At 41.6% G+C, this 21,658-nt stretch overlaps 1 protein-coding gene across 1 annotated transcript in view; it reads right to left on the minus strand.

Moving 5' to 3' along the window:
* Positions 1 to 21,658, minus strand: part of LOC126188459 (probable cytochrome P450 301a1, mitochondrial) — a 150,253-nt gene that overhangs the window by 48,448 nt on the left and 80,147 nt on the right. Inside the window, exon 8 of the mRNA XM_049930063.1 lies at positions 13,148 to 13,317. Coding sequence (XP_049786020.1) covers positions 13,148 to 13,317 — 170 coding nt within the window. The remainder of the gene's footprint in view (positions 1 to 13,147; positions 13,318 to 21,658) is intronic.

The raw sequence follows: 21,658 nt of genomic DNA on the forward strand, positions 1-21,658 counted from the left end.
CAGTCCTGGGCAACACAATACACGAAAAAAAACGCACCGCCGCTTCAAATTTTTCATCCAAAACTTGAGCACTTTCTTTCTGCTATGCTGCGGTGCTTCAAATATACAATGTAGGCAAGAGTCTAAGGGCTTCTCACTCGTCGATCATAATGTAGGTCACACTAAAAATTCCAGGGTATAGAGGGCAATTCAGGCTCCATTCTCAGTCTGGATGAAAATAATAACTCTTTCTCCAGGTGTATTTGTGTATACAAACTAGGCGCTAACGATCTCAAAGCTAATACGCTTCATAACTAGGGACCTGTTTCTCAAGAATCAGTCATTTACATAACCAACGCATGGAAACAGTTAGATGCATTACACATATTTAAAAAAGAACGATAGTACTACAACACGATGTTCAATCTTACAGCTACGGTAATTTATACAACGCATACTTTCTATGATTTATTTTTCGTGCATCATCACGAAATGCATTAACTTTGATGGCGATGACATATGATATGTATTTCATACCAATAAATTCAACGTATATCATAATTCATAGCTCAAGCTAACATGATTTAAATATATGATAATAGATAGAAAACAGCACCGGTGGCCTATAATATGGTTGAGTCCCAGTCGTGGAAGACGAGGTGAGCAGATTTCGAGATCTGCCCATGTTGATTTGTTCATCTTATAGTCTTTCATTTCCATCGTAGTAAGCCATGGGCAAAAATACAGAAACAAAAAAACATATTATCATGCATCATACGGCGTAGGAAACTCGTCTCGGATGGATAAAAACAGATCCTGTATGGTTTTCAGGGAAATTTTGTACCTTTCTTTCTGAAAAATTGTGGCAACTTCAGCTAACGATGATGGAGGTGGGCCGTGATCCCGCACCGTTCTCTACAAAGTAGACGACGAAGGTGCAATAATAGTGCGATCTGGAGACTGTAATTGCCAGGGGACATGCGAAAATTCATCTGTGGCTCATAAAATTAGTCCTAGACAATTCGAGCTATGAGAAAAAGGCCCTATCGTCTTGGAACACAGCATCCCTATTTGGGAACAAACATTGCAACATGGGATGGACCTGATCAACCAAAGTGATCACTTAATCCTTGACAATAATGCGTTCTTGTAGAGTAACCATGAAGCCCGTGAATAGCACGGTGTGGGTGCTTGAATCATCACCGAACCCCCGTCGTGTTTCACACTTAGTACGAAAACTCGACTAGAAGTAGGAACAAGTACGAAACAAAACTCATTCGACCAAGTGAGTTTCTTCCATTCCTTCGTATTACAGGTTTTATGGCTTCGGCATCACGTTTTTCTGTTATGGGTATTTGTATCACTGATGAGTGATGTTGGAATTCTAGCTAGCCCTGCAACCTTTGCTCCCTTCGTGTTGTTTTGATGCTGACAGAGCTCTGCTGATAATGTTCTTCTGTTTTCCCCGTATGTGAAATAAATCTTCGATATGGTGGCTCTTGAATCACTTCGATTTCCTTGGTTACATAAGCACCTACTATACGAGCAGCAACAATATATCCTCGATCTAATTTATTAACTTTGCAGTAAAGCGCCCATAACGACACAGAACACTCTTCTGACTATGATTGACAGTTGAAACGTATTGAGGACATTGTACAGGTGCCAACGGTGGTCAAATACAACAGCGCAACATCCAGGCTTGGTTAGCATCTGCATTTTTATGTCCAAGCATGCATTTCTCATAGTGTTTAGACATTTTTGTCTAGTGCATGTAAGGTTTTTTTTATTTCCTGGTGGAATGATCATATAGAATTAATTGTTGGTAAGGCGGGTGCCAGGTTGAGATTCATTGGGAGAGTCCTTAGAAAATGTAGTCCATCAACAAAGAAGGTGGCTTACAAAACACTCTTTCTACCTATACTTGAGTGCTGCTCATCAGTGTGGGATCCGTACCAGATCGGGTTGACGGAGGAGATAGAGAAGATCCAAAGAAGAGCGGCGCGTTTCGTCACAGGGTTATTTGGTAACCGTGATAGCGTTACGGAGATGTTTAACAAACTCAAGTGGCAGACTCTGCAAGAGAGGCGCTCTGCATCGCGCTGTAGCTTGCTCGCCAGGTTTCGAGAGGGTGCGTTTCTGGATGAGGTATCGAATATATTGCTTCCCCCTACTTATACCTCTCGAGGAGATCACGAATGTAAAATTAGAGAGATTAGAGCGCGCACGGAGGCTTTCAGTCAGTCGTTCTTCCCGCGAACCATACGCGACTGGAACAGGAAAGGGAGGTAATGACAGTGGAACGTAAAGTGCCCTCCGCCACACACCGTTGGGTGGCTTGCGGAGTATAAATGTAGATGTAGATGTAGAAAAATGTCATGTGCATAGTACAGAATTACATTATCTACACAATGGTTAAAAATTATGCCATTAAGTTTTAAATGAATGTACATATGGCACGTAAGATAAATGCATAGTTATTATAGCTAAGCACAATCAAAATGGGAAACAGTTTACAGGGCTTCTGCATAGATCGCATTACAATACTGTAGGTGTACTCCAGCCTGATATTTCATGACTTTCATTTTATAGGATACAGTTAGTCATAATTACACATGTTTCTTCTAGGAAACTCATCAGTGCAGATGAAGAAGATGGTTGCCAAAGAATCCCTCAGGATCCTGTCGAACTGTTATTTTTTTAGTAGCTAAACGATTTCTGGCTAGCTATTGAAAATGCATTTACCTACTAAATGAACACCTTTCTGACCAAACTCATTGGCTTTAAGCCTTTTTCAAGATTTTTCTTATCCTTAGTTTTTATCTGTGAAATGAGCTCTTGTTTTGAAAAAGACACATTTCACTAAGGAAAAAGTACTCAGAGAAGCAGAAATTAGTATAGCTACTTTAGTAACGGACTCATACAAACTGTTCTTTGACTTATAAATAATTCGTACCGCATGCTTTTCGGGCTTGTAAAACTGCGACTTTGCTTAATGAGTTACACCAAAATATACAAAATATAAGCAAGCAAATTATGTCAGTATCTCTATTTTTTATGTATGATAATAAGCCCATTGCAAACAAAGACTGATTCAAACATTTCAGCAGTTCTGTTATATACTTCTGCGTCGCCCAGTATAGCTTCAGCCAATCACCATCTTTAGAGGTGAATTTTATTTTTCTTGCAAGGTCACAGCCTAGCCATGTTAAAGCCATCCAGCCACTTACCCTCGGTCCCAGCCGTATTAGCGTTAAAAGGAATACTGTATTGTTCTGGAATTATTCCTTTCTGCACTGAAGCTCGCCGTTCTCTTGTTAAGTGGGGTTTTCCGATGCCATTAACCCACCGCTCATTTCGTCTCCAAAATGCGTTTCACTTTAACTTGTTTATTCATGCCCCTGTCCATATAGTAATAGATATTGTTTTGTTAGTTTTCAGTACGTGAGATTACTGCAGTTGCCTTTTGTTGATATAATTATTATTTTCTCAGGATCTCATACCATATCATGCTGTTGTTATGGATCAAGCTCATGTAAGGTCAGTAAAATCTGGATGCCTTACACATACCAACCCTTCCGATTTAATTTTGAGCTGCTGTGATCAATGGTTGAGGCATTGCTCATTGCAGCGCAAAATTATAAATTCAGTTAATTTTAATCACTGTCCAGCTACTTGTCTATCTTATCCTAGATGATATCGTTTTGACATTCTATTTTTATTTGAAATGTATTGCTTTACACGGCAATTTCTATTTAGGTGATTATTATGTCTCTTTACAGTGCTTTATAGCAGTTATTTGACTGATCTTACAACATTTTTCTCTAGTACTTCTCTAGTACTCAGTACTGAATTGTCATCATGTTTAAAATAGTTCATAGTTTTGCATAACACAAACTATATATTCATTTACATTATTTATCATTAAAATACATGTTTCCAAAATATCTACAATACACAAATTCTTATTAACATATTTTTAGATTGAATTGTGATATATCCATTTACACATGAAATACAAAATATAAAACAAGGTACATTTATGAATATACTTTAACAATTTACAAATCGAATTATAGAATACAAATGAAACACATAAAGCACAAATTCTCAGTGGTACAGGTGCGACTGAATATTTACAGGCATCTCCACTCCTTGCTGAAGTGATTATCTTTTGCACTCTTTATAATATTACAATGAATTCGTCACACGCGTCACTTTCTTTCGTAAAGCACTTTACACTTTAAACTTCGTACTGGGTTTGCTTCAAAACGCTGCTGTCGATTATTGGTGGTTGATGCTGCTAGTCAGTTGTAGACTCTGTACGATGTTTATGAAAATTATTGACATTTTCAGTTCTGAGTGTTCGATCACGAACGCCATTACATGGTCAGTTCCACGTTGCATTATTTTGACGACAAACTGCTTGTCCAAGGCAATGTTATGATGTGACAACATAGATGGCTTCGTCCTTTATTGGCGTCGTTGCCATCGAGGTTGATGGCTGCAGTTTGATGTCCCCATTATGCATACTCTGATGGTTTGACCGCCTTTGATTGGTTTGATAGTTAGAATGAAATAACTGCCATGGTTTTGTTGAATATTGCTTTCTTTTGATTCTGCCAAATCTCATACTGGTTTAATTTTTCTTGCTGTGTCTTCATGTCTTCTTCCTTGGAACTTACAACTTCTTGGGCATAGGGATAGGATAGGTTATTCATTGAACTTTATTCGGAAGGGTTGTAGTAGATCTTGTAGTGTGTCAAAGTACTTATTCGTGCTTCCTTCTTTTATATATGACCTGTATTAGCCGTATTTTTAATCCTATGGTCTTGATCAATCATAGCGTTACGGCTTACAGTAGGATATGTATTATCCTGCTGAAAATCATTTTTCGTTTGTGCAGAATCAAACATCTGCACCATATACATTAATGCTTCGTCATAATCAAATGGTTCATTACTAGGTGATGCTGGAGTTCATCCTCATGGTCAGTGTCAGTCCGATGCATCTCGTCCCAACACTTCAGTTGTGACTTCCTCCGTATTTGTAGTATCTGTACGTATACCTTTGATGATCGTCTGTCGTTCCTGTTCCCAATTCCGAATCTTGTACGCACACCTTAACCTATTTATGGCTGCAGTCGCCTTGTCATCCGTTTCTGCAGAAAGTGTATTATCTACTTGAACTCCTGCAACACCTAACGTCAGTCAATCCTCACGCTTCCTAGGATTTGGTGGTCGTAATTCAACCTCCATCTGTGGTTCGTTTCTCCTGTAATTACCCGAAGTATTTGCCCGTGGCTGCGTTCTCGCACCAAATCCCTATCTGCTTTCTCTCCATGAACCTGTAGATCGCTGATTAAAGTCAGTTTGTCGGTTATCCCGAGTTCTCCAGTTTCCATTTCTATTTTCGTCTGTATCCCGTCTGTTCCAACCACTATTAAAACCATATCCCGACGGAGGTTCGAGTCCTCCCTCGGGCTTGTGTGTGTGTGTGTGTGTGTGTGTGTGTGTGTGTGTGTGTGTGTGTTTGTTTGTCCTTAGGATAATTTAGGTTAATTAGTGTGTAAGCTTAGGGACTGATGACCTTACCAGTTAAATCCCATAAGATTTCACACACATTTGAACATTTGAACAAAACCATATTCATTACGCTGTAATCTAGTGTTTACACTACTCCCATTTCCATAATTATTCCCATTTCGTCCAGAATTCAATCCCAATACCGGCCTACCATCGCTACCATTATTATTATTCTCCTTACTATTACGTGTTCGTTCAAAATTGTTCTGTCCTGAATCGCGACGTCTTTGAGAGTTGTTTTCATACATGAATTCTACTTTTCTCAAAACACCTTTGAAAGTTTCTACATTACCGCCCCCACGTCCTATCAACGCTTGTTTATACTTCATTGGCAGTTTTGTTTCGCATATTTGAATCAATCCTCTGTCGATATATGGGTTATCTAAGTGTTGGTTCCTTTAAGCCATATTCTCAAAGAATTTTACTGCTGTTTTCTCACGCGAGTTTTCGAATGGGACATTTTGTAATAATCCATATCTTACTCTTATCTGAGCCTCAGGAGACCAATATCCTGCTATAAAAGCAGCTCTAAACGAATCATACGAATCGCAAGTTTCTGCTATTCTCTGCATAGTTTCAGCAACACTTTCCTCCATAGGTGCACAAATGAAATCTAATTTATGTTTAAATGGCCAATTTTTCGGTATTCCTACTTTACATTGATCAATAAACGTGCGAGGATGGAGAATATTTGCTTCTTCCTTATAGTGCTGGTTCAAATGGCTCTGAGCACTATGGGACTTAACATCTGAGCTCAGATCAGTCCTCTAGAACTTAGAACTACTTAAACCTATCTAACCTAAGGACATCCCACACATCCATGTCCGAGGCAGGATTCGAACCTGCCACCGTAGCGGTCGCGCGGTTCCAGACTGAAGCGCCTAGAACGGCTCGGCCACACCGGCCAGCTATAGTGATGGTATTTCCGTACTGTAAGAAAGTGGTTATCATCAAAAACTCTCATTTCTCTCTGTGAGGTATCTTCCGATTTTTGAAGACTGGAATTCTGTCCTTGGTTTGCGTCAAATCTACGCAAATGTGTGCAACTTGGTTCCTTCTGTAACATTTGTGACGTAGAATCACTTGCATGTCTCATTGCGCAATATGCATGCATAACGCCCGCTACCGGCTCTGTATCTTGCGTGTAAGCAATTATGGCTCCTTAGACGCCGTACTGTAATCCGTCGGTATTCGTCCTACAGGTTGTGGCGTTGCGTAACGCGTCGCTATGGTTTGATCAGCGTATGTCACGCTTGTGCTGCAAACCACGCTCTTGTATTCCCAATTGACCTGTTATTCTTTCTTGAACAAGTGCTCGCAATCCACACTATTCCCTACGATTACCGTGATGTTCTGGCATACGCTGGTGACTCATTTCCCATTCGCACTTTGCGGTTTCGGACTAGCGTCCACATGTGCCATTCCGTCTTACGTCACACGTAATTTCGCGTACCCTTTCCGTCGTATTGTCGGCAACTGTTGATTTTGCTGTCTTCAGAGTAGTGTCTACCGACACTAAAGTGGACTCTGTCGTCGTCTGCTGATTAACGCTTTCTACGTCACCTCGACTTTCGATCGAACGTAGAACTTCCGATCTCAGCCATTGAAATTGATGTTCGTTTTTCTCTTGTATTTTTAAAATAGGAGCATCGAATTTCTTTAATGCTGCTTTTTTCGTTCTTTTGTGAGACGTCGTCTCAGCAACAACATGTTTCGCTTTCGTCGTCGCTCTGATGGCAAAAGCTTCGACCTGTTCTTTAACCATTTTTAACACTTTGTTGCGTAACTTCACGCAACATAATCATGCCTGTCTGGACAGCGTCAATGTCTGTTCTCAATTGTTTGTGCCCTGTAACGAACGTTTGAAGCGTGATTTGCGCTTTCTTAGCTTCAGTTCGTATTTGATCTAATTGGCTTTGAATATTATCACGCGTTTTTTGTATTTACTTGTTAATTTCTCTCAGCCCCAGTGTTACGCGCCCTTCTATACTCTTTTCTGATTCTTGAAATTATTCTTTTTGCCCTTGTGTTATGTGGCCTTGTATACGCTTTTCTGATTCCTGAGATTGTTGTAATAAACGCTGCAACATTCCAAATATTTTGGCGTTTTCATCTACACCATTTTCGCCAGTTGCCATCTAATGTAACTGTTCCCTATCTCAGTTTTCGTGAACTATTTCCTTCACTTCCGAACATAGTGTATTTCTACGTGTTCTGTCTTGTGTTTTTGTTGCTGATTTACCTTTTGTGTGTCCAACTCGATCCTATCAAGATCTTCCACGAGTTCTCTTTGTCTTAATCGATTATTTTCTGTCATTTTTGACCGTTCCACTAAGCCAAACATGACTACGCACTAACATCTGATCATAAGACTTGATTCTACCCCAAAATATCATCCATGGTGCTATATTCAATATTTGAACCCGTTTCCTCGTCTTTCATTTAGCCTTTTGGTTAATGGAGTTGAGTCAAAACTCATGACAACCCAATTCAACGATGTGCTGCGCCAGCGAATAAGGCATACATGAATATAATTCTGTTTACACTTTCTACACAGCTGATGCACATTTACATTTACATTTTTTCTGCAATTTGTGTCAGCTCATTGTTTGGGAGGATTATGTGTTTTGTACGTATCAAAAGAAAACCCTAAATCTATCAGAATGCTGTAATTTGACATCCTGGCAGACGTCACCATTTGTGAGATTGTCCGCACTTTGCGTCTGCACAGTGAGTGGATTAATGTATGCAAATTTAGCTTACCACTTAGCATGCAAATGCACAAAACATGTGAACTGTCTTCTCAATTCCAGGGTGTTAAACAGACATTCTAAATCCTAATGAACCTGGCCCTGTAAGTCAGGTAATATCATGTGCAGATCGTGCCAAAAATCATTAAAAATGCTGCTGTCACCTAACTAGAATGCATGAATTAATAAAAGTGAAAGTTTTGAGTCTATTCTAGAAAGACAAAACAGCTATTCCATTTTTTATTCTACATATAATTTATCAACTGTGCTTTCAGCGGTCAACTGATACACAACAATCATGTTCAATTACTTTCAACACTCAAGAACAAAATATTTAACTCTTGGACATATTGAACTGATGATAATTAAAATCATTACCTCTACATATGAAACTTTTTTTCACATGAAAGAATGATTAAAATATATATTAACTCATTTACATCTACCATGTCATAACTGGTCAATGCACTGAGTTGGTGAAGAAAAAATGTACTTTTTGAACCAATGAAAAAACTCTCACGTATTCAATGTGAGGGTAGGTTAGTATCCTGGCTTTTGATATTCAATGGCCAAAGCGTATGCAAGCTGGAGTGAGCAAAATCTCGACTCAAAATTTACTGTGGCCTAATGCATGATGGTACGTTACCAAGCGGCATATGCAACTACGTTGTCTCCGTGCTGGATCTGATACGCTAAGCTCCTACTCTAGCCATGATTGAATTCACTCACTCTCAACTTTCCTGCGTACTGTAGAACGTTAATCTTTCCCTAGTCGAAATAATGACTATTGCTAAGGGTTGGAGCGAAGTGCACAATTTATTTCCCCACAAAAATTCCTGCAGGAATAATTAACTACCTCCTAGCCATCTGTTACCACGATGTGTGAAGCGTATCATCCAAACTTCACAGAAAGCAAAGCTCTCAACACCCTCGCTATTTTCCACACACTTGTGTGGTCCACCACAAGACGAGAGAGATATCTAGAAATTGTAGTTCTCAAAATGCTTTTATATAATGGGAATCTCACCACCGTTTCGCTTCTGCATCGCCCAGTATGGCTTCAGCCAATTGCCATCTTATTAAAGGTGAATTTTATTTTTCTTGCCAGGTTGCAGCCTAGCCCTGTTAAAGCCATCCATCCAGCCATTTACCCTCAGTCCCGGCCATATTTACATTAAAATATTGTACTGTTCTGGTCTTATCCCTTCCTGCGCTGGAGCTCGCCGTTCTCTTGTTAAGTGGGGTTTTCTGATTCCATTAACCACCTGCTCGGTTCCTCTCCAAAATGTGTTTTATTTTAACTTGTTTATCCATTCCCCTGTCCATATTTTGGTAGAAATTGTTTTGGTAGTTTTTGGTACATGAAATTACATCAATTTCCTTACGTTGATATAATTATTATTTTCTGAGGATCTTATACTGTATCGTACTGTCGTTATGGATCAAGATTATGTAAGGTCCGTAAAATCCAGATGCCTTCCACTTCTCCCAAATTGGTTTATTTATTTATAAGTGCCATCGGTCTTGTGACTCTGACCCAGCTCGTCTTTCTCTCACGTGCCAGTAAACAACGACCACATAAACCCAATCAAAGGAAACGCAAACTACAGTCTGACAATGTGATATTAATTGGAAGAACCCACAGGAGCTATAGCCCACTCATAAAAGAAGTTACACACATAACTGTACTTCCACCGACATTTAAGTATTTCTCATCAGCCTGGAATCCATACAAAATGGGACTGATATATGAAATGGTGAAGGTTCCAAGAGGAACAACATGTTTCATCGCAGGTTCATTCAGTAAGCGCGAAATATTGACGGAGATGCTAAATCTATTCAGTGGGTGGTGCTAAAAGAGAGGCAGTATCTATCGCGATGTGTTGTTTACTGTTCAAATTCGGAGCCCTTGTGCTCTTAAAAAGATGACAAGAAAGGAATCTTTTTCGAAAATATTCGATAAATTAACATACTCAAGAGTAGTGATGCACTTAAGTAACAACAATTTACTTTGAATATTACAGTTAGGATTCCAGAAGTGTTGCTCGATGGAGAATGATATTTATACAGTCAATCACAAAATATTACAAGACTTAAATAATGAAATATAGCGAGTTGGTCTTTTCTGTGATCTTTTCAAGACATTCCACTGTGAAGATGATGTTACTCTCCCAAAAAAACTCACGTTTTATGGAATTGATGGCTTTACACACAAATGGTTTGAATCATACTTAAAAACAGAATGCAAAAGGTTGTGATGAATAATTCAGGCAATGATGAAAAGAAGAAAATTTTAGTGACTGGGAAATAAAAATCACAAAGAGGATCCCAGAGGGTTCCATTTTGGGTCCACACGACCTTCCACCCAACACTGAACAAATAGAATTTTTGGATATGATACTAGTGTTATAATACGAGGGTTGAATGAAAAGTGATGCCTCCACCTTCATTAACTGGGTTTGGATGGGAATATTATAATAAACCAAACGCAGAAATAATCCCTAGAATGTGATCTTTAATTACCAATATTCACTTTTCCGCATAATCACCAGCAATTGGATACATTTCGGCCAACGATGAACGAGTTTTCTGAAGCCGTCACAGACGAAATCGGCACTCTGTTTCCGCAACCACAGTCTCACAGTTATCTCAACGTCTTCGTCAGAAGCATAATGATGTTCCCGCAGATTGTCCTTCATTAACGGGAACAGATGGAAGTCAGACGACGCTAAATCTGAACTGTATGGAGGATGCCATATGGTGGTGAGATTCAGTCTCTGAAGTTCTGCTGTGGTGGCATCCGGGGTACCCATCGTGCACAGATCTTTCAACAGCCAAGAAAAGAAATAATGTGACCCACGCTTTCTTGTGAAATGCCGATTGTACTTGCAGTTTCTCTCTGAGTGATACGACGGTCATCCTGAATCAATCTGTCAACATTTTGCTTTTGAAACTCGGTGGTTGCTGTCACGGTACGTCCAACTCTTTGTTTGCCACGCAGGCCATATGTTCCCACCTCAACATTTTTAAACTTATTCGCCCAACGACGCACAGTACTCACATCAACACTATCACCATAAACTGCTTTCATTCTCTGATTAATCTCCTTTGGGGTGACACCTTCTGTTGTGAAGAATTCAATGACTACACGTTGCTTAAATCGCATTGACCAACCGTCTGCGCATGGTTCCATACTTTATACTATAACAACACAACCGTTCAGTGCTAAGGCTTCTCGCCAGCTGGAGTTGTGAAGAAGGGGCTACGGAACAAGCCAGTCCCTGCTGTGTACCAATGCTGCCAACTGTTGAAGAGTTACGAGGGTGGAGGCATTGCTTTTGAGTCAACCTTCGTAAATCCCGTTAAACAGAAAGCAACGGAAGAGATTGTTAACATTGTTTCACAAAAAAGTATTAAGTGGTTCTACGAAAACGGCTTCTCTCTAAGTTTCGAAAAAACAGTCTATGTTCAGTTCTATGCAACAAAGATTCATAGCAACAACTCATGTAGCGCGAGAATAGGAGTCAGTAAGCAGGGTAGAATGTTTTGGGTGTACATATTGATGAAATCATGAACTGGAAGAAGCATATTACTGAGCTTCGCAAACAGTTAATTTCAGCTACTTTTACTCTTCGTATAATTGCTACTCTTGGAAACAAATTAAACTAGCAACATATTTTGCGTATCTCTAGTCTGTAATGTCTTATAGAATCATTCCGCGGTAACTCACCACTTACATAGAAAGTACTGACTACAGGAAATCGGAGGTCGTGCAGATACCTGTTCAAGGAGCCAGGCATCTTAACTGCGTCGTCACAAGACATTTACATTGACTAATGAAATCCATGATGACTAATCCATCACAGTTCAAGACGAACAGTGATGTTCATATCTGAAACGCTAAGGGGAAAAATTACTTTCATTGCCTGCTGTTAAAGTTTTTCATTGGCTCAGGAAGGAGTTCAGTATCCAGTAACTAAAATTTTTTTATGATTTGCCCAATCACATAAAATGTGTGACAGGTAGAAAAGCAAGATTTAAATCTAACGTAAAATCAGTTCTCTTGGACAACTCCTTCTATTCCATGAACAAATTTCTATTTCAGACTTGTAGCCTGTACGGAAAAGCAATTCGGCCAGCGTACTTCTTCCCTCTCCGACGTATATCCTGTGCAACGAGTACGAGGGTAAAATTAGAGAGAAACTAATCCTATCGCCCACAATTCAAATTAACACCGACGCTAATCCCTTTTGTCGGCCGGCCGGAGTGGCCGTGCGGTTCTAGGCGCTACAGTCTGGAACCGAGCGACCGCTATGGTCGCAGGTTCGAATCCTGCCTCGGGCATGGATGTGTGTGATGTCCTTAGGTTTAATTAGTTTTAAGTTCTGGGCGACTGATGACCTCAGAAGTTAAGTCGCATAGTGCTCAGAGCCATTTGAACCCTTTTTTCGGAACATCGAATCGTAACTATTATGTGAAAGTTTATTCTAGTCCCAGAATTAATTCCTTTCAGACACGCGTACACCGAACAGCAGAACGGAACACAAACGACTTGTTTTAACAATCGAACAACGCAATGACGCTACATTACGACAATGTCCGCCCAATGAACATCTCTTTGACTTTATCTTCTCTACTCTGCTTAGTTAAATTATTCCTAATTACAATTTATTCAGCTATTTAACGAAAACATCTAACAAAAAATTAAATAAATTTATCCCAACGTAAAAGATACGTTACAGAGGGCAGCTTGACGACCAATTTCGTGCCAGCCAGCAGCAGCGGAAGTGACGCAGCGCAGAATACACCGCTAGAGTTCACCAGTGTGCTCACCTCAGCGCCTCCTTGACACACGCCTTGAGGAACTTGCAGTCTTCCAAGATCTCAGCAGTCAGTGGGGTCCCGGGGTCTGGGTGTTTGGAACACAGCTCCAGGTACAGCTTCTGCTGGGCGTGAGGGTTTTTCGCGAGGAAGTACAGCGTCGTGGCCACCGCATTCGCTGTCTGTAACATTAAGGTAAATATGTAGAATGGGGTTACAGAACTGAAGAGAAGTGTGATAGTTTTCGAACCTTGAAAGCCTATACAATGAAAATACCATAACTTAACGTGAATTTGCACACACACGTAACAATACACATGTAAACACAAAAACACGAAAAAGAATCTGAGATGGAGAGGGAGGGAAGGACGGAGGGAGGGAGAGAGAGAGAGAGGAGGAGGAGGAGGAGGAGGAGGAGGAGACACTTTATTCATCTTCCTTTTTTGATCTCTGGCGAATATCGTGTACTTTCTCAGCTAAAACATTACGTTTCATCAGTCATATTCTGTGGACTCCGTGGAGAAGCGTGCATGAAAAGGAGTATAGATTGTACGTTTCATTTAGGTACGATGCAACGAAACGCCTTAACATTATGGAACGTTATTGTATTATTGCACTAATGTTAGTTACGAAAACCTAAAACAATAATTTCAAAACTGCCATTCAAGATAGTGTTCAGTGGGACCAAAGAAGTTGCCCTACACGAAGCTTTTTAATTCAGACTTAACCTCCAGCACAAGATTTACAGAACATTTAATCTGCTAGCGTACCAGTTAACGAAAACATCAGTATAACTAGAAATAAACTATTTATTCACAGGAAAAATCATATCCATAGAAATATACTGCTGGAAAAAAGATTGGTACACATGGAAAGACGATGTCGGTTTTGATCCGATGACGGCATATGCTACCTGGGAGATAATAGGAGAGGTACTAACAATGTTTTTAACCTCTTCCGCCAACAGATAGCCAGTGGCACAGGTGTGTTTACCCTTTAATAATGTATGCTCACAGCCTGAAGACTCAGTGTGGTGCAAACGGTGAAGCAAACAGGCAACCATGCCATGGAGACATGCTTCCTACAGCGAACTGAGCGAGTTTGAAAGGGGTCAGATTAAGGCTTTCCGAGTGGCGTGATGGTCCTTTCGGAGAAATGCCACGCAAGTATGATGTGATGTGCCAGTTGCGCTACGATGCTGGTATCAGTGGACATGTGAAAATTCTCACACCCATAGATGAGGTTCCGGACGTCAATGCTGCACAGACGCCCGCCAGAATCGTGGTGTCGTAAGAGCATCACTGGCGTATCGTACAGCTGCCACAGCACAGATAAGAGAGGTTCTGAGCCGAGATGTGTCAACAAGGACTGTTGTGAATCGGTTATTAGCAGTAGGACTACGGGCACGCACAACTCTAGCCCATCTTCCACTCACGCCACAGCATCAACGTGCATGGCTCAACTCGAGCGTTAGAGGATAACTATAAGATGGAATGGCGCACCATTGTCTTTAGTGATGAAAGCAGGCTCTGCCTGCTTGCAAGTGATGGTCACTTCCACATATGACGTAGGCCTGGTGAGCGCTGTCTCTTGGGGTGCAATAAGCCACAACTCTCCTTCACTTTGGTGTTTCTGGAAGGGACGATAACCAGCGCTCAGTACATGGAAAATCTTGTTAGACCCATTCTTTTAACGTTTTTGCAACAGGAAGGTGATATGTTGTTCCAACGGGGTAATTTTCGCGCACACACGTGAAACTCAACGTGTTCTGCAAGACGTGTATCAACATCCTGGCCATCACGATCTGCATACTTACCTCCAATGGAGCACGTGGGATATAATGGAACGAGAAGTGACTCGTGGGATTCGTCAACCAACAAGTGTCACAGAACTACGTGAACATATCGAGCAGGCGATAACGTACCACAGGACAGTAGTTGTCATCTGTACGATGGAATGGATTCCAGAGTCGGCGCTGCATCGCCGCCCATGGAGACCTCACCACGTACTAAGATTGTTTGAGCAAGGATCTATACCTGATACTCCAGAAAAGCTTTCCCTATTGATCTGCAAATGTAATCATTTCATGTACTCCATATGCACTGTTTCTGCAATAAATTTTGAATGAATTGGAAACCTCTAAAAGGGTTTACTTTTATCCGACATTGTGGATGGGTTCCTTCGTCTGCTAAAGTTCGTATTAGTATAAGATAACTACTGGGTTGGAGCATAAGTGTGAAACGTTTTCACGTAAGTTTAATAAACACAACAGAGTAGATTTCTAGACTTTTCTGGAGACTAGAAATCTACTCTGTAGGAATCAGCATGGGTTTCGAAAAAGACGATCGTGTGAAACCCAGCTCGCGCTATTCGTCCACGAGACTCAGAGGGCCATAGACACGGGTTCACAGGTAGATGCCGTGTTTCTTGACTTCCGCAAGGCGTTCGATACAGTTCCCCACAGTCGTTTAATGGACAAAGTAAGAGCATATGGACTATCAGACCAATTGTGTGATTGGATTGAAGAGTTCATAGATAACAGAACGCAGCATGTCATTCTCAATGGAGAGAAGTCTTCCGAAGTAAGAGTGATTTCAGGTGTGCCGCAGGGGAATGTCATAGGACCGTTGCTATTCACAATATACATAAATGACCCTGTGGATGACATCGGAAGTTCACTGAGGCTTTTTGCAGATGATGCTGTGGTGTATCGAGAGGTTGTAACAATGGAAAATTGTACTGAAATGCAGTAGGATCTGCAGCGAATTGACGCATGGTGCAGGGAATGGCAATTGAATCTCAATGTAAACAAGTGTAATGTGCTGCGAATACATAGAAACTTAGATCCCTTATCATTTAGCTACAAAATAGCAGGTCAGCATCTGGAAATAGTTAATTTCATAAATTATCTGGGAGTACGCATTAGGAGTGATTTAAAATGGAATTATCATATAAAGTTGATCGTCGGTAAAGCGAATGCCAGACAGATTCATTGGAAGAATCCTAAGGAAATGCAATCCGAAAACAAAGGAAGTAGGTTACAGTACGCTTGTTCGCCCACTGCTTGAATACTGCTCAGCAGTGTGGGATCCGTGCCAGATAGGGTTGATAGAAGAGATAGAGAAGATCCAACGGAGAGCAGCGCGCTTCGTTACAGGATCATTTAGCAATCGCGAAAGCGTTACGGAGATGGCAGATAAACTCTGGAAGACTCTGCAGGAGAGACGCTCAGTAGCTCGGTATGGGCTTTTGTTGAAGTTTCGAGAATATACCTTCACCGAGGAGTCCAGCAGTTTATTGCTCCCTCCTACGTGTATCTCGCGAAGAGACCATGAGGATAAAATCAGAGAGATTAGAGCCCACACAGAAGCATACCGACAATCCTTCTTTCCACGAACAATACGAGACTGGAATATAAGGGAGAACCGATGGAGGTACTCAGGGTGCCCTCCGCCGCACACCGTCAGGTGGCTTGCGGAATATGGATGTAGATGTAGATATAGATATAGATGTAGATAACATAACAGAGACTTTAGGTATATTATACAGTGTGGTCCATTGATCGTGACCGGGCCAAATATCTCACGAAATGAGCGTCAAACGAAAAAACTAAAAAGAACGAGACTTGTCTGGCTTGAAGGGGAAACCATATGGCGCTATGGTTGGCCCGCTAGACGGCGCTGCTATAGGTCAGATGGATATCAACTGCGTTTTTTTAAATAGGAACCCCCATTTTTTATTACATATTCGTGTAGTACGAAAAGAAATATGAATGTTTTAGTTGGACCACTTTTTTCGTTTTGTGATAGATAGCGCTGTGATAGTCACAAACATATGGCTCACAATTTTAGACGAACAGTTGGTAACGGGTAGGTTTTTTAAATTAAAATACAGAACTTAGGTAGGTTTGAACATTTTATTTCGGTTGTTCCAGTGTGATACATGTACCTTTATGAACTTATCATTTCTGAGAACGCATGCTGTTACAGCGTGATTACCTGTAAATACCACATTAATGCAATAAATGCTTAAAATTATGTCCGTCAACCTCAATGTATTTGGCAATACGTGTAACGACATTCCTCTCGACAGCGAGTAGTCCGCCTTCCGTAATGTTCGCATATGCATTGACAATGCGCTGACGCACGTTGTCAGGCGTTGTCGGTGGATCACGATAGCAAATATCCTTCAACTTTCCCCACAGAAAGAAATCCGGAGACGTCAGATCCGGTGAACGTGCGGACCATGGTACGGTGCTTCGACGACCAATCCACCTGTCATGAAATATGCTATTCAATACCGCTTCAACCGCACGCGATCTATGTGCCGGACATCCATCGTTTGTCAAGTACATCGCCATCCTGTCATGCAGTGAAACATCTTGTAGTAACATCGGTAGAACATTACGTAGAAATCAGTAAACATTGCACCATTTAGATTGCCATCGATAAAATGGGGGCCAATTATCTTTCCTCCCATAATTCCGCGCCATACATTAGCCCGCCAAGGTCGCTGATGTTCCACTTGTCGCAGCCATCGTGGATTTTCCGTTGCCCAATAGTGCATATTATGCCGCTTTACGTTACCGCTGTTGATGAATGACGCTTCGTCGCTAAATAGAACGCGTGCAAAAATCTGTCATCAATTTCCCTTGTGCCTAGTGGCAGAACTGTACACGACGTTCAAAGTCGTCGCCATGCAATTCCTGGTAGATAGAAATATGGTACGGGTGCAATCGATGTTGATGTAGCATTCTCAACACCGACGTTTTTGACATTCCCGATTGTCTGCTACTTATGTGCGAATTAGCCGCGACAGCAGCTAAGACACCTACTCGGGCATCATCATTTATTGCACGTCGTGGTTGACGTTTCACATGTGGCTGAACACTTCCTGTTTCTTTAAATAAAGTGACTATCCGGCGAACGGTCCGGAGGCTTGGATGACGTCGTCCAGGACACCGAGCAGCATACATAGCACACGCCCGTTGGGCATTTTGATCACAATAGCCATACATCAACACGATATCGACCTTTTCCGCAGTTGGTAAACGGTCCATTTTAACACAGGTAATGTATCATGAAACAAATACCGTCCGCACTTGCGGAATGTTACGTGATACCACGTACTTATACGTTTGTGACTATTACAGCGCCATCTATCACAAAGCGAAAAAAGGGGTCCAATAAAAACATTCATATTTCTTTACGTACTACACGAATATGTAATAAAAATGGGGGTTCCTATTTTTTAAAAACGCAGTTGATATCCGTTTGACCTATAGCAGCGCCATCTAGCGGGCCAACCATAGCGCCATCTGGTTTCCCTCTTCAAGCTAGACGAGTTTCGTTCTTTGTAGTTTTTTCGTTTGACGCTTATTTCGTGAGATATTTGGCCCAGTCACTATGAATGGATCATCCTGTATATACTTTCACTATTTACAGCTGTCTGCCATCACTGGGGTAACTGTTCGATTCCACGACTGTAGAAATCACGAGGTTTCGAGTTCAAGAATTCGTCGTACCATCTTCGGAGTGCATTTCATCCGGAAGGAAAGTTATTTGAAGGTTGTTCAGTAGATCGCGGAAAAGGTGAAAACCTGAAGGCGCAATATCAGGTGAGTCAGGTGGGTGCGGAATGACTTCCCAACTTAAATCCCGTATAGTGTTTTTTGTCATTCTCGCAGAATGAGGGCGGGTGTTATCGTGGAGTAGCATCACTTCACGCACTCTCCCTGGTGGTTGTTCTTGGACTGACCTGCAAGTCGACTCAATTGTTGCCAATAAATGTGAGCTGTGATTGTTACACCTCGAGGAAGCAAATCGTAATACACCACACCGTCGCTGTTCCACCAGATGCAGAATATTGTCTTTCGTGGTAGCGCGCAGGTATTTGTACAGGGAGTTACTGCTTTCTTTCGGGTCAACCATTTCTTTCTTTTTCTTACGTCAGTATAAAGAAACCATTTCTCGTCCCCAGTAACAATACAGAATAGGTATGGTCGATGTCGTTCACATGCCAATTTATGACGAGCAAGCGAAGCTGCACATAAGGCCACCCACTGATTTGTGAGATTCTGGCTCAGAGCATGCGGTAGCCATACACCCGATATCTGAACCTCCTCCACTGCATGCAAACATCGCACAGTGGTGGTATGATCACAGTTCACGACATTTGTCAGTTCCCTAGTACATTGACATGGTTCATTGTGGATTAATGCGCTTAAACGACCTTCACCAAACCCCGACGGTCTTCCGAAACGTGGAAAGTCACTAACTCTATTTTCATGACATGCTCTGTCAAATGGCATTATACCCATACACGGCGCAAATGTTTCTGGCTACTTCCTTTGCTGTCACCCCTTGAGTAAACTCAAAGAGAAGAATACGTCGGAAATGTTCCTATTTGTCCATTAGCCACTGCATTTTTGTAGCGTTCACAGTTTCATTCACTGTCAATGATCAAATGACAATATGTAAACTCAAATACCAAGAGTGATTACCAATAAAAATTACAATCGATGAATAAACCCATAGCAACCGGAAAACCAACATACAAAACAAAAACACTACGAACTTAAGAGCCAACCTAATATCTCTCCTTTAAGAAGCAGTTGTGCGCAAAGGAACAAGTTGTAAGAGTGAAAAAATAAATGAAGATAGTGCTTTAATACCCCGTCGACGACGAGGTCATTACAGGTGGAACACAAGCTTGGATTAGGAGTAGGGTCAGGAAGGAAATCGGGTATTTCTTTATCGAAAGAATGAAACCGGCATTTGTCATTAGTGCTTTAGGGAAATCACAAAAAGCTACGCCTGGATGGCCCGACGGACCATTGAACCTCCTTGCCCCAGTGCACCGCCTCGCTCGTTAGTCACGCACAGGCATTGACATTGTGACACAGAAGTTGCATCGCGATTGAAAACTACAGGGTCCATGTCGAAATTTCTCCAGGAGACAAACGCCGTCTTCAGGAGTTGTCTCACCATTAGGACGGTGATACAGTGTTGCATAAGCATCAAATAAGCTGTCGGAGTCCATCTGCCAGTACACATCTGCGATATTGCTGCGGCTACAGTCACTGTATGGAACATCACCTGGCAGTCCAGTAGCTTGTATCCGATGCACCACTGTCAATTTACTGTAGCCCTCGCCCACTCACATTGATGAGACAACACAGAAATTGCATTGCGATTGAAGTCTGCCGGCCGAAGTGGCCGTGCGGTTAAAGGCGCTGCAGTCTGGAACCGCAAGACCGCTACGGTCGCAGGTTCGAATCCTGCCTCGGGCATGGACGTTTGTGATGTCCTTAGGTTAGTTAGGTTTAACTAGTTCTAAGTTCTAGGGGACTAATGACCTCAGCAGTTGAGTCCCTTAGTGCTCAGAGCCATTTTTGATTGAAGTCTTCAGGCTCCATGCCGACATGTCTGCAAGAGACCAACGTGGCTACGGTCACCGCATGGATCCTCTCTTGGGAGGAATTTATCAGCACACTGGAAAATTTGTCGCTCTTGATACCTTGATCAAAGGTATAACTATCACAGACATGCACTGTCAAAATTAAATACAAACTGGAAGCTGGTAAATGGAGTATTTGAATGTGAGGAAGTTGAAAGAGAATGAGAAATGCCGGCCACAGTGGCCATGCGGTTCTAGACTCTTCAGTCTGGAACCGCGCGACCGCTACGGTCGCAGGTTCGAATCCTGCCTCGGGCATGGATGTGCGTGATGTCCTTAAGTTAGTTAGGTTTAAGTAGTTCTAAGTTCTGATTACCTCAGATGTTAAGTCCCATAGTGCTCAGAGCCATTTGAACCGTTTTTTTGAATGAGAAATTCCGACGTTCCGTGGATGAATTCCGTTTTTGTCAGGAGAGGCCAGCACACGACGATGAAACACAGTCAGCTGGTTCTTAATATCGAGAGGTCGACAGGAATGTTGGAGAAAGGTACGTGACGAGTCGGGACTGTGATTTGATGTTTTTCGTATTATGATGTTTTCACGTGTGGCTCTGTTTTAGAACAAAAGAAATTGTAATTAAATTTAATTTTGTATTATTATATATTGTTATCTAATTTGTGGACTTTAAATAAACACATCAAAAAAAGTTTTGCATCACCCGGGTTCCCAGGACTTCTGAACATATACGCTGACTGTGGATATTCTATAACAGACACAGAACCCTTTGACTGTTCAGACATGTCACTAAACCCTCCCAAAGACGTAAACAACCATGCATGAGCAGAGCCTATTAGACGGAGGGGTTCCGAAAGCTGATCAGTTCCAGTCATTCTACCAGGAAGGAGGTACACGGCTTGTGTTGTCAGGAGTTCAACCATGCCTAGACGGTCATACCACAGACCCATCGAATTCGCATTGTTACCTTGTACCAGGAAGGGGTCTCAACAACGGAAGCGTCCAGGTGTCTAGGAGTGAACCAAAGCGATGTTGTTCGGACATGGAGGAGATACAGAGAGACAGAAACTGTCCATGACATGCCTCACTCAGGCCGTCCAAGGACTACT

This window comes from Schistocerca cancellata, chromosome 5, assembly GCF_023864275.1.
Source record: "Schistocerca cancellata isolate TAMUIC-IGC-003103 chromosome 5, iqSchCanc2.1, whole genome shotgun sequence".
NCBI lineage: Eukaryota > Metazoa > Arthropoda > Insecta > Orthoptera > Acrididae > Schistocerca > Schistocerca cancellata.